Consider the following 13,741-nt stretch of genomic DNA (forward strand, 5'->3'; position numbering starts at 1 on the left):
TGTCTGCCTGTGTTCACGCTCTCTCTCTCTGACAAAAAAAAAAAAAAAAAAAAAAAAAAATGTCTTTTCGGGGGTGCCTGGGTGGCTCAGTGGGTTAAAGCCTCTGCCTTCGGCGCAGGTCATGATCCCAGGTTCCTGGGATCAAGCCCTGCATCGGGCTCTCTGCTCACAGGGAGCCTGCTTCCTCCTCTCTCTCTCTCTGCCTGCCTCTCTGTGTACTTGTAATCTCTGCCTGTCAAATAAATAAATAAATAATATTTAAAAAATAAATAAATAAAATGTCTTTTCGGATGGTTTACCAAAAAAGGAAACAAAAAATTACCCCTGGATTTATCAGGTTTGGAAGTTTGAATTCTTGCCTCTTAATGGATATTTGGCTTTTCCAATGAAAGCTGTGTTCTACTGCTGAATAAATGTTCTGCTCAGCTGTAAGAGGATTAATCAGAATAGTGGGGGAAGGAGGGGGAGAAGTAACTGTCCTGTAGGAGCAGCAGCGGTTTCTTTGGAGCCAAACAGATATCAGTTCAAATTGCTCCTTTTCCATTTACTAGCTTTGTCATTTTGGACAAGTTATTCTTTTTTTTTTTTAAATTTTATTTATTTATTTGAGAGAGAGAGAGACAGTGAGAGAGACTATGAGCGAGGAGAAGGTCAGAGAGAGAAGCAGACTCCCCGTGGAGCTGGGAGCCTGATGCGGGATTCGATCCCGGGACTCAAGGATCATGACCTGAGCCGAAGGCAGTTGTCCAACCTACTGAGCCAGCCAGGCGTCCCAGGGATGCTTACTCTTGTGCAGAGTTATTGTTTTTTTTTTTTTTTTTTAAAGATTTTTTATTTATTTATTTGACAGACAGAGACCACAAGTAGGCAGAGAGGCAGGCAGAGAGAGAGAGAGAGAGGAGGAAGCAGGCTCCCTGCAGAGCAGAGCCCGATGTGGGGCTCGATCCCAGGACCCTGGGATCATGACCTGAGCCGAAGGCAGAGGCTTTAACCCACTGAGCCACCCAGGCGCCCCTGTGCAGAGTTATTGTAAGGATAAAATCAGATAATGCTGAAAAGCATCTAACACAAAATTGGAACCCATCGGCTTACGATAGATAACTGTCATGCTTACGTATTCCTTCGTGGTTGCCTAAACTCCCAGTAATAAGCTTTCCTGTTCGTGTAGTGCTTTGCATTTTATAGTTTACAAAATGTAGTTACAGCCATTATTACCTCTTTTGGTCCTTGAAACAACCCAGTGAGGTAGAACAAAGATTACCATTATTTTACCAGTAAGAAAGAAAGGTCATGGTACTTGCCTCCATGAGACCTTGCAGAATGGGGACTGGAATTCATGTCTTCCCATTCTAGGTCCATACCCAGGGTTCCACTTCACCTGCTGCTGCAGTGCCCAGCGTTAGGCTAGGTTCCTCAAGTTCCCTTCATTTATTCAGCAAATATTTATTGCAATTCAAATAATTGAGCTGGATATTGGTCCCGTTTGTGGCATCCCTGGTTAATCAGCAGCATGCTTGGTAGAGACGGTTTACTCAGTAAATACTTGTGGATTGAACGGGTGAATTAAACCAGTTCTCTGTGTCCTTTCACTAGATTTAACCCTGCTACCACCAAAGGGGCAAGCACGCTTGCAGGGACTGAGAGAGACTGGCTATAGGGAGATGCTGGTACAGGATGAGCCCGTTTATTAGCAACAACGTGGATGACTCTCAGAATAATTATGCTGAGTAAAAGAAGCCAGAAAAAGAATGTACTGTGTGATTCATTTATATAAAATTATAGAAAATGTAAATGAATCTATGGGACAGAAGGCAGTTCAGCGGTTGCTTGGGATGGAATAGAGTTGATAGGGAAGGATAGTTACAAAGAGGTACAAGGAAACATGGTGGCAATGGATATGTTCATTATCTTGACTGATAAGACTGATATGATAGTTTCATGGGCATATAAATATGTTTAAATGTATCAAATTGTATATTTTAAATATGTGTGTTGTAATCAGACCTCCGTAAAGCTCTTTGACATGAAAAGGAGGAAGCAGAGGAAAAAGAAGAGCAAAGGAAGAGACAGAGAAGAAAGGGCAGGTTCTCTCTACAAAGGCCAAGGCCCATAATGAGGCTGGTTCTCTGTCCCTCTAGTGATCAGTATCTAGGCATGCCAGGTGGAAAAAGGATTGGCCTGGGACTCGGGAGGTCTAGCTCCTGGTCTTATCTCTGCCGCTCACAAAGGGATGATGCTGGGCATTAGCCTGACCTCAGTCAGCCTCCACTTCCAATTTATAATTTTGCAGTGTTTGCCCAGCCAACCTCAGCATCAAATGGGAGTTATGTAAGGTGACACATCAGAGTACTTGGTGAACCATGAGTGTTGGTTAAAGGGAGGTGTGCAGTGGGGTGACAGGGAACTTCTCTCTAGAGCCTCTTTCTAGACTAGTCATGACAACAAATGCTACACAGGACACAGAGACCCTCGGCAGCAGCTGCGTTGTTTGAGCTCTCTGTCCTTTGGCTAAATGATCCCGGACTCCTACAGTACAAGTGGTCTTGTGTCCACTGGCTACTGAGTGTTAAGAGTTGTGTTCTAGATCCAGCTCTGCTGCACACTCACTGTGAAAATACAGACGGTCATGGCTCCAGTCAGTGCATCTGTTGAATGAGACTGGACATGCTGGCTCGGACACTGCATGATTTGATGGCCGTTAGGGCAAACCACCTGCCCACGCTGATGACCCCAGATGGGGAAGTAAGGCCAGTGGCCATTCTCACATCTCTGACCCTCAATGACTGAGGCATCAGGGGAATGGTAACATTTATCACTCCCCCAGCCCTCACCAACACACACACACAACTTTGTTTCTAGTTTGTTCTCACAAACACCAAGTCAACCTATATAGAGATGTAACAGATATCTTTTTAAGTTCATTCACTCAGCATTGATGACATTATGTTCAAAATCTTACCTCCCAGAAAGCCTGGTCATCAAAATGTTTGGCCGCAGGAGGTGCCTTAAATATTTTGAGGCTTAAGATCAAACCTGTTAAAATTCAATATTGCATGTTAAACCTTTAGAGCACAGCATCTGTTACCTCAAAATTAATCAAAATATCACAGGCCAGCTCTGGTTAGTTCAACAAAAATCCCTTCTTCTACAGCCAAGAGACGGACAAATTGAAGCGCTGGCCTTCCTGGACCAGCCTTATTAATTCTATAGACATCTCCTAAAAGAAAACTGGTGAGAGCAATTATCTCCAAAGGATTTAGATGATACTGAGAGATGTACAGTAGCTACTGATCTGACATGCTTCCCAAGTTGGAATACAAGAGCCCTGTCAGACCGCGCTCCCGCTGAAAAGCTGATCTGTACTTGACACAAGAGCTACCATGGACAGCAACTCCAGTTCCGCGTTCCTGTCAGTGTGGCGTTGCTGGCTCCAATAAACTCTGTGACCTCTGCTCAAGACGCCACTAGTGTAGTTGGGAAAGTAGTTTATAACAGCTTGCTTTTGTGCCTATTCTTTTCACTTATCCAGCCTCTGCCCAGAGACCTTGGCCCTGTGTATTCCTGCAGCGGTGCAAAGTCGGCCGAACTTCCCAGGATACACGAAGGGATTGCTCAACTTTTATATGAGCCAGGGAAATGCCATTGATAGATGTATCTGTGTATTTTTAATGGTGATTGGTCCCCAAGTATTAAGTAGTAAGATTAACAAGAGTAGGCGTGTACTTACTCACATTTTCCTCTTTTAATGCACATCTTTAACCGATATTGACACGTAGGGTGTAACCAACACACCTCGTTTAACTGGGATTATTCAACTACATGAACTTTCCAGCTAGCAGAGGCTTAGTCATCACTAATGAAAATGCATCCAAACTATATTTTCTTGTCTTATGACATAACACTAAACACATTTAGAATGTTGTTGTTTTTTTTAAATCAGAACAATTGCTAGGAACGTCCATTTATGAAATGCGCTATCTAATGCAGAGGAAATATGTAGCTGTTGAGGGTGGTTGGTGTCTTTTAGCAGCTCAAGCTTTCATGTTCTAGTGTCGGGCTTTAAGAATTTCTTTTCTTCTGTTAGGCTGTCTCCTTTCACCTCTCACTTCTCCCAGTGGGCCTTACCTCTAGAAACCTGTCCCACTTCTAACCTGCCATTTCTAATCGGTCGCAGCTGGGAAACCCAATAACCATGCTTGGGGGGGACTGTTTCCTATGTCAGTGTAGACAGGTCCCAAATCGGGGGACCTCCTGGCAAGCAAAATGCTCAGCTTTAGGGGGTCAACTTGATGCTATCTGGGCTGCCTGGTGGTCTCCTTTCCCCTTCCATTGTTCATGTTCTTTTTATTCACCAGTGTTCTTACGTTCGAAGCCACATGTAAAGAGGAATGCTCATTGGTCTTAACTTTTTTTTTTTTTAAACTTTTATTTATTTATTTGATAGACAGAGATCACAGCAGGCTGAGAAGCAGGCAGAGAGAGAGGAAGGGAAGCAGGCTCCCCACTGAGCAGAGAGCCCAATGCGGGGCTCGATCCCAGGACCCTAGGATCATGACCCGAGCCTAAGGCAGAGGCTTTAACCTAGATGCCAGAGGCACCCAGAGCCACCCAGATGCTCCTGGTCTTAACTCTTAAAGAAACATTATTCTATTCTCTTTTTTAACTCCAGGCAAGCATACAAAACCAAAAAGACAAAAAACAAAACAAAACAAAAAACCCTCTGAGGGGTTTTACTAAACAGTGCAAGTCAGTTTCACTTTGTGAATACTAGTGACAATGGTGAATGGTGTCACAGTCCAGAGGAGGTGATAAAATATCCAGATAAAATACAGGATGCTCAGTTAATGTGGAACTTAAAAAAATGGGCATCTTGTATTTTCACTTGCTAAATCTGGTCACCCGACTCAGGATTACAGTGCCACCACGAAGAGAACGTAAACTTACGGAGGGAGGCATTTTTCTCCTCTGTATTTAATCAGTCACCCTGACTGCAGAACATTGAGGCCAGTGGATACTTTAGAGCAATTCTAGTCAGTCTTGCTCTCTAACGTCACCCAGGCAATTCCAAAAAGTACCTTCCTACATGTTTTGGAGCAGAAAAGAAGCCCTGGTCCTTTCATTTTACAGAGAAGCCACCAAGGCCCAGAGAGACTAAACTAATGTGCCCAATGCCACACAACTCCTTTATGACTGATTATGCTATTTTGTCTCTTCCTTTGTATTCATTCCCTCTTAGGGACACAGTATATGAGTGTCTAACCAATAAGGCTATTTGTTTGTAGAGTAAAGGTGAGCACTTCAGGACAGAAATCACATTTTCTCCTAGCATATAAATAAGACTGGCAAATTAGTAATTCTCTAAGGATCTTTGCCATTCTGTCACATTGCAGGAGCAAAAGTATGCTTCAATCCTCTATTTAAAGATTTCCAGTAGTTTCCCATCTCTCAGAATGATCTGGCTCCTTGTTACCACTCTGTCCTCAAGCCCTGCCACTCTCCTTTTCACTCTATCCATATCTGCCATACTGAGCATGCTTTGCTCCTGCTTCAGGGCCTTTGCACTTGCTCTCCCTTTTCATGGAATGCTCTTCTGCCAAATAAACACATGGTATGTCTCCTTCCCTCTTTCCTTTTCAGGTTTCTGCTTAAAGGTCAACTTATTTAGATAGGTCTTCCCTTTCCAACCTTCTAAAAGAGCATCCCATGAAATGAAATGAAATGAAATGAAATGAAATGAAATGAATGAAATGAAACTCTACCCTGAGTTATTTCTTTTTATAGCACTTATCATCTCTGACATAGTAAACACTCTACTTATCTGTTTATTTATTGTCCCCTCCCCCTCCACTAGAATATCAGCTCCATGAGATCAGGGAACGTGTTTTGTTCACTGTTGCATTCCTAGTGCCTATGAATAGTGCCCTGGCTCATAGTAGCTATTGAATAAATGCTTGCTGAACAAAATAATAGTATATGTATTCTCAGGGAATAATAAAGGTAAACTTTTTGGCATAAGGGTTTCCTTGGCTCACTTTACAAAATTGGGTGAAATCACCAGCCCTGGGCTCAAGAGCCTGCATTGTTGCCACTCCCTGCTACTTGTAAGCTCCAGAAAGCCTCTTACTTTCTCTGATCCTCAGAGTCCACACCTCCAGCAGGTAACCTCTGAGGGCCTTTCTAATTCTGAAATGATGTGATTCCGTTTTTGTTGTTAATCAAGGTTTGAGCCCCTTTGCATCATTTGGCTTGAGCTGCGGAGGTTCACAGGGAAGGGGAGGGCACAGACACATGCGGCCATGGGCCAGATGCCCTCTGGCTTCAAGTCCTGTGCCCTGGGCCATGGGGGAAAAAGGATGTCTCATACTCACCTGTCAAAACACCAGTTATCAGACCTGAAGCCATGGCCAAGCTGAGTGTCCCAGCGCCAAAGAACAACTGGATGTCGATCCTAGAACTGACAAAGTAGGATGTAGTCACATTCAGGAATCAAGACTGCAGAGCTCATTGGGGTCAAGAAGGACTGTCTGCAACAGCAGTGGTGCTGTCAGGAAGGGCTCCCAGAAGAATAATTCCTCTCCCCAGGTAACGCATTCCCCTGTTGTGTTCCTGCAAAGCTACACAGACATGAAGGAGAGAAAGAGGGGATTCCAAGATCCTCTTTGGCTGACTTCAATTCTCAGAAACAACAGATGATCAACTTGACCAGGAGGCAGAAAACCCAGGTTCAAGTCCAAGGACTATCACTAGCTGCATGATCCTGGGCAAGTCACCTAACCTCTCTGTTCCCTCATGAGGCAATTAAAGATGAAAGATGAAAGTTCTATTTCCATCAGGACAAGATGGAGTAGAGCATGGCTGTCAGGCTCACCTCCCCAGCCCACCCCTGTTGAACATACTTCCCTGTCCTCTCTCCTAGGTGATCCCAGGAACTCACTTTAAACTATGAAGTGGCCTGGGAGGACATCTACATGATCTTGCAGTAGGCAAGGATTTCTTAAACAGAACCCACAAACTTGAAGGGAACAATGATGAACTGAACTGTGTTAAAACTAAGAACTTCTGTTCATCGAAAGATACTATTAAGAAGGTGAAATATAACCCACAAAATGGGAGAAGATATTCACAATACATTTATATGACAAAGACTCTATATCCAGAATTCCTACAAATCTATAAGAAAAAGGCAGAACACAAGAGAAAAATGGGCAAAAAAACCTGGACAGACATTTCACAATTCACAAGAGTTGCTCAAATGTCCAAAAAGCATATGAAAATTGTTGCACTTAACCGGTCATCAGAGAAATTAAAATTAAAGTGATGTTTGATGCCTAATTGGATAAACTTAAAATGAAGGAAAATATGGGATTTGGAGAATATATGAGGGAAAGGGAACTCTTGGGTGCCAAGGGGGATTGGACTGGCACAAACTACAGTGGGAAATGGGTAATATCCTCTAAAATGGATTATATGAAAGCTGTGATCCAAAAATTCTGCTATTAGGCATTTACTCAACAGAAGAGCATTTGTATGTTCTTAAAAAAAAAAAAGTGCTAGGATGTTCATAGCAGAAATACTAGAATGTTCATAATAGCTCCAAACTGGAAAGAACCCAAATGCTTGTCAGTAATGGATAAATTGTTTCGTATTCATACAATGGGACACTTATTTTAACTGTGTTTCTTAGATTCTGTATTTGTCTACATGGCACTCATTTATCACAAGGCCCAACTAATGGCTGAAATTGTTTAATGCTCTCTCTCCAGCAAGTCAGATTTCCTGGGGAGTGCATAATTCATATTACAAACCCCCAACCACAAACTCTAACATATGCTCTCAGTTCCCGCCCAACAGGGGACTCCCGCATTCCCCCAATTCCCCCACTGCCATCTACCTGAAGGCATAGTCTCAGTTCCCCTCTCTCTAGGCTGCCTGGTCCCTGGGTTGATAAGGTTTTATGGTGCCCTATATGGTGTGCTGTGCCTCTCATTTCCAGGAGAACTGTAACATTAAACTTCTCCATCAATGACATTGACCTCTCTATGTCATCACTCAGTCACCCTTATGAAGTAAACCCAAGCAAAATTCTACACTCAACCCCACTACCTCAATAAAAAGGAACAATGTGGGAGAGTCTCACAACTACAGAATAGAGTCAAAGCCAGGCACACGACAGCACAGACTTCCTGTAGGAGTCCATGACCATGAAGGACAAAAGCAGGCAAAACTGATGGACAGCGTTGGAAGTCAGGTTCATGGGTGCCCTGGGATGGGACATGAAGGAGTTCTGGGTGCTGATTACCTGGACGTGTCAGAAAATTCACCAAGTGGAGCCCTGATGATAGTTGTACTTCTCTGGCTGTAGATTATACTACAAAAATGTGTTGTTGTTGTTTTTTAAAGTGACATTAGATGGTAGGATGGAAGCTGACCCTGAATCTGCTAACTGCCAACCCCCCAGTTCACTCTATCCTGATGTCACCTGAAAGCAGCAATTATGGCACAGAGCCAGCCATGTTGACAGTTCCCAGGCAGGGTGGGATCCCCTGCACCACGCCCTCTGCTCCCCCGTGTTTACTATCTGATTTCACATGATGCTGGAGCAGCCCTCTGGGCAAGCTGTTGGTGTCTCTGATTCACAAATGGGGAGATCCAGCTTGGAAAAGTGAACCAGGCCCTCCAACGTCACATGGCTTGGCATGCGGGGCTCCTGGGACTCAAACCCTTTCTACCCACGAAGACCAGGCAGATCTCTCCCAAAGTTTGGCATTTGTGGGTTACCTTCACAAATTTGGCCATATTGACATTGGCCATACATTTTTAAATAATTTTCTTCGAGTGGACTTATTTTTACTTTTAAATAAATATCTTTAAAAGGAAACTTTGAGTCAATATGTTAGAGAAATGGGAGGTAACTGTAAAAAGAAGCAGTGCAAACAAAGTGTGGCTGAAATCTTCCCCAGACACAGCCTGAGTGCTTAGATCTCAGCCGGAGGCTGCCTCGGCGGCCTGCCAACCTGGCATCGGCACAAGCGCGAGGACACTTAGCACCTGAGTGCAGCCTTTCGCCCTGATGCAACCGAAAGACTGAATAATTAAAGCACTGTGTCTGGTCTGCATGATTCAAGGTTAGCTAAGCGTGTCTTTGCACCACTTAAATGCCACAGTTCGGGAAACCCCACCCCCTCCCCGCGCGGCAAGCACAGCACGTGACCCGCTCCCATCTGCTTCCCTGATTGGAGCTCAACAAACACCCTGTAGGCGGAGTGAATGAAAAGCCAGCCCCTTGGCTCAATGACGCCACGCCCATAAACAGTTGCTCCACGTGTCACACTGCGTGGTCTGACTCCCTCCCAGCTAGTCCTTTGTCCCTCTTTCCTGTAGAAGCCACAGTAGCAAGAATCATCATTAAGATAAGAGGGTGTTCGCTCCCTGCTGAATCCTCAGAGCAGCCTGGGGTCGCAGATCTTATCCTCCCATCATGCAGACCAAAACTGAAACTCGAGGAGTTTGAGTATACTGTGCCTAAGGTCACATGGCTGGTAAAGGGGACCACAGGTTCGTTCCTTCCTGAAGCCTCTGCCCTTGACTTCCAGCTGACCAGAGGCCTCCCTAAGAGGTGTCATTTCTGTCGCTATGCCCTTCCCTTGTCTGGGTTCCTGCAGAGGAGAGGGACAACTACTTGGTCCTCCACAGTCCCATCCTGACCCCTGTTCTCAACCCTTCCCAACTCCCAGTTCAGTGATAGCCCCTGGATGGTTTGCACTTGGCCACTATCTGCAATTGGGGCTTTGTTTTCCTGGAGAGTAGTTTGTTAGTAGCAGCACACCTTTGGTCAGCTGACCTTTGTTTTCATTTTGTTCTTTGTTTGTTGTTTGCTCTAGGCTAGTAGTCTCAAACTAGTTTGCAGGAGAATCCCATAGAGAGCAGGTTGACCCACAGGTTGCTGGGCCCACACTACTATGTTTCTAACAGTGCAGGTCTAGTTAGGGTTGGATTTGCATTTCTAGCAAGTTCCAGGTGATTTTAGTGCTGTGGAGAACCACCGCCCTAGGAGAGCCACAGAAGCACAGAATTGGGGAGCTAGAAGGATGGGTGGTTCAGAAGGCACAGGTTGGCTACCCATGAGCAGAATTTGACCCACAGGATGTTTCTAATGATTCTGAATCTCCTGCCAGTGCTTGGGAGTGCAAGTGCGTAACTCTGGATTTCTGGCTTCTCTTAAAAAGTCATTAGATCTGGGGACACTGAGCCTGGGTCCTGGCACAGTCATGGCTACCTGGTGCTGACTGATTTCAGACCAGTCACCCATAACTTCCCAGCCTCTTCTCACTGCTCTCATTTTGTAACCTTACCTGCCTGGCCCCTACAAGCACCTGAGCTTTACAGAGAAGGATTTGGGGGCTCCGAGAGAGGAAAGGATTTGCTGAGTTGCACAGCTATGAAAACAGTGGCAGAAACGCCATTGGAACCCATCACTGAGGCGTCTTGCTTCACACAGACCATCTTCTCCCCACCTGGAGGTGGGATCCCTCTTACCCCAAGCAGTTCAAGGAGCGATGTCTCCCACGCCGTATGTGATTCCTATAATGTGGGGCTATGGCCATCTCTGTTGTTAGAGCTGCAAGGGACCCAGCCCTCCATGATTGCTCTGAGATGCCTCCAAACACAATGAGCTCCTCATCACCAAACTCTGGTGCTCATCACCTGGACAGCCATGTTCCAGCCAAGGGACTTAGGACAGGTAACTCCCCATATGTACCATCTCTTAGAGTATGGTAATAATACCTCTCAGGGTGGTGGCGAGGATTAAATGAGATGATGTGTGTGGCTCATTTAGCCTAGGGCCTAGCACCTAGAAAGCAGCCAATAAACAGTGGTGATTATTACCAGTACTATTATTATTGTTATCACTGTAACAGGTCATCTGAAAAAATCCATCCCTGTATCATGCTCAAGTCACTCTTTCATTTTATGTGAGCCACACCTGGAAGATATTAACACAACCTCTGGGAGGTGATGGCCGGGGCTAAGGTATGTCAAACCAGTCACTGGAGTCCATTGTCTGGAGGACAGAGGATCTGATCCTAGTCCCGAGGCCCACGTTCCTGCCTCACAGCAAGACCTTCGCCAAGCTCCTTCTCTCTCTGGGCCTCAAAGATGGTCTGTGTTTAGCATTCGTCTACATTAAAGTATTAAATACTTTTAACCACAAGGGGCCTGGCCTCAAACAGCCTCCAACTACCCTATGAGGGGAGGCCCTGTTATGACCTGCGTTTACACCAGGCCATGCGGCTCACAGAGATTAGGTAGCATGCCCAGCTAGCAAGAGGTCAAGATGAGTCTGACTCCGTGACATGCTCTTCACCATGACCTAAATAAATCACCAGGGGTTAAACCACAGACCCAGCTGGCTTGGGCCCCATCAGCTTGCTCTGTCTGTGTTTGAGGGGTAGGACTCACAACTGTCTGCCTTTGACCAGCACTCAAGCTGTCCTCTTTGGAAAGAAGACATGGCCTGGAGAGGCAGAGGCTAGGCAGAATGTATCGCTAAACATGCCAAGAAACATTTGCTGAGGCCCACTGAGTGCCTGGCTCTGAACACACGCACGGCTTGGGGTGCATTTCTTCCCGAGCTGGATCGCATGTGAAGGGGATAAACCAAGTCACCTACATGGACTTCGTGGTCCAGTTGACCTCATAGATGATCAGCAGAATGTAGGTGATCCCGCCGAGCAGACCTGGCAAGCCGAAGGTGTAGTGCACGCCGCAGGTATCGTGGGTCCCCAGCACCTGGTTAAAATATCCCTGGAACAAACATCCAATAAGCAGCTGTACATGGAAGACTGACAGCCCCTCTCCAGCCTTTCCACGGATCCTTGGCCTCCAGGGCCACCCACGGGGGTCAGACTTTGGGGCTCCCCTCCAGCTGGGCTCCTCAGACCTGAATGTGCACTTGTACCACGTGGGGAGCATGCGAAACTGCAGGGTCAGGTTTAGTGGGCCTGGGGCCTGAGATTCTGCATTTCTCACAAAGTTCCAGGTGATGCCAATGCTGCTGGCCCCCTGACCACACCTGGGTCTAGTCCGGGCCCTACTCACATGCGGGGCTGATACTTCTGAGCTGTGAAAAGGCTGTAGGATGTTCAGCAGCACGCCTGGGCCCCACTCTCGATATGCCAGGAGCAGCCCCCGCACCGTGTGTTAACCAAAATGTGTCTGCAGATATTGTCAAATGTCCCTGGAGGGTGACTGAGACCCGCTGGTCCAGCCTAAACGTAACTGCCATCCCAAAGACAGCATGGCTAATGAGAAGAAAAGAATCTGACCCCACTCTGGACTTGCCTTCATCACCCTTTCCCTTTACCACTTAGCCTCCCTGGGGGACCATGAGCCAACAAATGTGGATACGAATGCAAATAGGACATGTGAGTTTCCCCCTTGGCATCCCCCACTGTCTTCAGAATAAACACCCAGACTCCTCATGTTGCCCAATAGCCACACCTGAGTATCTCCCAGCTCTCAGGACTGTGGTCCCACCACACTCCCAGGTGAGCCCACTGCTGTAGCGTCTGTTTCCTGCCTGGGCATTCTGTTCTCACTACTGAGCCTTGGAACACACTGCTCCTTCCGTCTGGGATACATTTCCCTTTCCTTTGCCTGGCTGATATCAGTCATCTGTCAACACTCGGCTGAGACAGCCTCTGCTCTAGGAAGCATTTCCTGATCCAACTCAGGCTGGCTTAGATGACCTGTGTTATGTTCAGTGGTCCGTTGCCCTCACTACACCATAGCTTGGGAAGCATGATACGTGTTAAAACCTCCGTGAATGAATGAAGGGACACCGTTCCCCCAGTGATGGAGTCAAGGAAATAGGCACAAAGAAAGCAGTGGACAGCCAGCCTGATGAGAATTTATGCAGGCTTCCCTGCACACTTCCGCCTTTCACCATAGGGTCTCAAAGCACAGAAGATAAGAGACATTCATTACAATTCCAAAGATGAAAAGCAGACTGCCCCATCACTGGTCAGATGAGACTGTTGGTAGAGTTTCTAATCTAGGAGTAGAAACTCTAGGAGTAGAAACTCAAACTCCTCAAGGAGGCAGCAACTGCCTCCTTGAATACCCATTATTCATCCAAATTCAGTTTCCTGAGCCATCCAGAAGTTTCCTCCTTCTCCTCTACCAAGGCTTCAAACCCACAAAGAGTTGTTGCTCTGAAATTATTTCTCTTCTAAGTGTTTTATAACAAATTGGTTATTGTGGGGCATGCTGGTATAATCAGTACTTGCAGGATATTGAAGGAGGAAAAGTCCATCCACTCTGAAGAACCAAACAATCAGAAGTGGGCATGACCTCGGTTAGCCCAGCATCCGTTTCTGGCTGCTGCCCCTCCCACCCTCATTCATGCGGCTCATGGACAGCAGCCATGTATGTACGTTATGCTCCCACCCCCCACACTCCCAGCCAAAGATAAGCACCCTGTCCAAACTAAACCCATGAGTCCCTTCTCCAGAACACTTGGAAATGGAGCCAAGAAATTCCATCTAGCTGCTCTCCTAAAGAGCAAGACTACATTCCACCATGTAGAGCATGAGGAGAAGGGGAAGGAAGTCTACAGAATGAGGATAAAGCAGATACTCAGGAAAAGCAAAGAAAGAAGAGCAGGGACCGCTTGGGCTCCCCACACATTCCTGTCCCTGGTGTCAACCATTCCTGGGTTCCCAGCAGCATCCCTGTGCTT

The 13,741-nt window shown here is 46.1% G+C and overlaps 1 protein-coding gene across 3 annotated transcripts in view; it reads right to left on the minus strand.

Moving 5' to 3' along the window:
- RHCE (Rh blood group CcEe antigens) overlaps positions 1-13,741 on the minus strand; it is a 37,090-nt gene that overhangs the window by 2,482 nt on the left and 20,867 nt on the right. For all 3 annotated transcript variants that reach the window (XM_004741140.3, XM_045063981.1, XM_013047477.2), the window contains exons 7-9: positions 11,672-11,805; positions 6,369-6,454; positions 2,960-3,033 (exon numbers count right to left, since the gene is read on the minus strand). In XM_004741140.3, coding sequence (XP_004741197.1) covers positions 2,960-3,033; positions 6,369-6,454; positions 11,672-11,805 — 294 coding nt within the window. The remainder of the gene's footprint in view (positions 1-2,959; positions 3,034-6,368; positions 6,455-11,671; positions 11,806-13,741) is intronic.

This window comes from Mustela putorius, unplaced genomic scaffold, assembly GCF_011764305.1.
Source record: "Mustela putorius furo isolate JIRA1106 unplaced genomic scaffold, ASM1176430v1.1 tig00003853_pilon_pilon_pilon, whole genome shotgun sequence".
NCBI classification, from domain to species: Eukaryota; Metazoa; Chordata; class Mammalia; order Carnivora; family Mustelidae; genus Mustela; species Mustela putorius.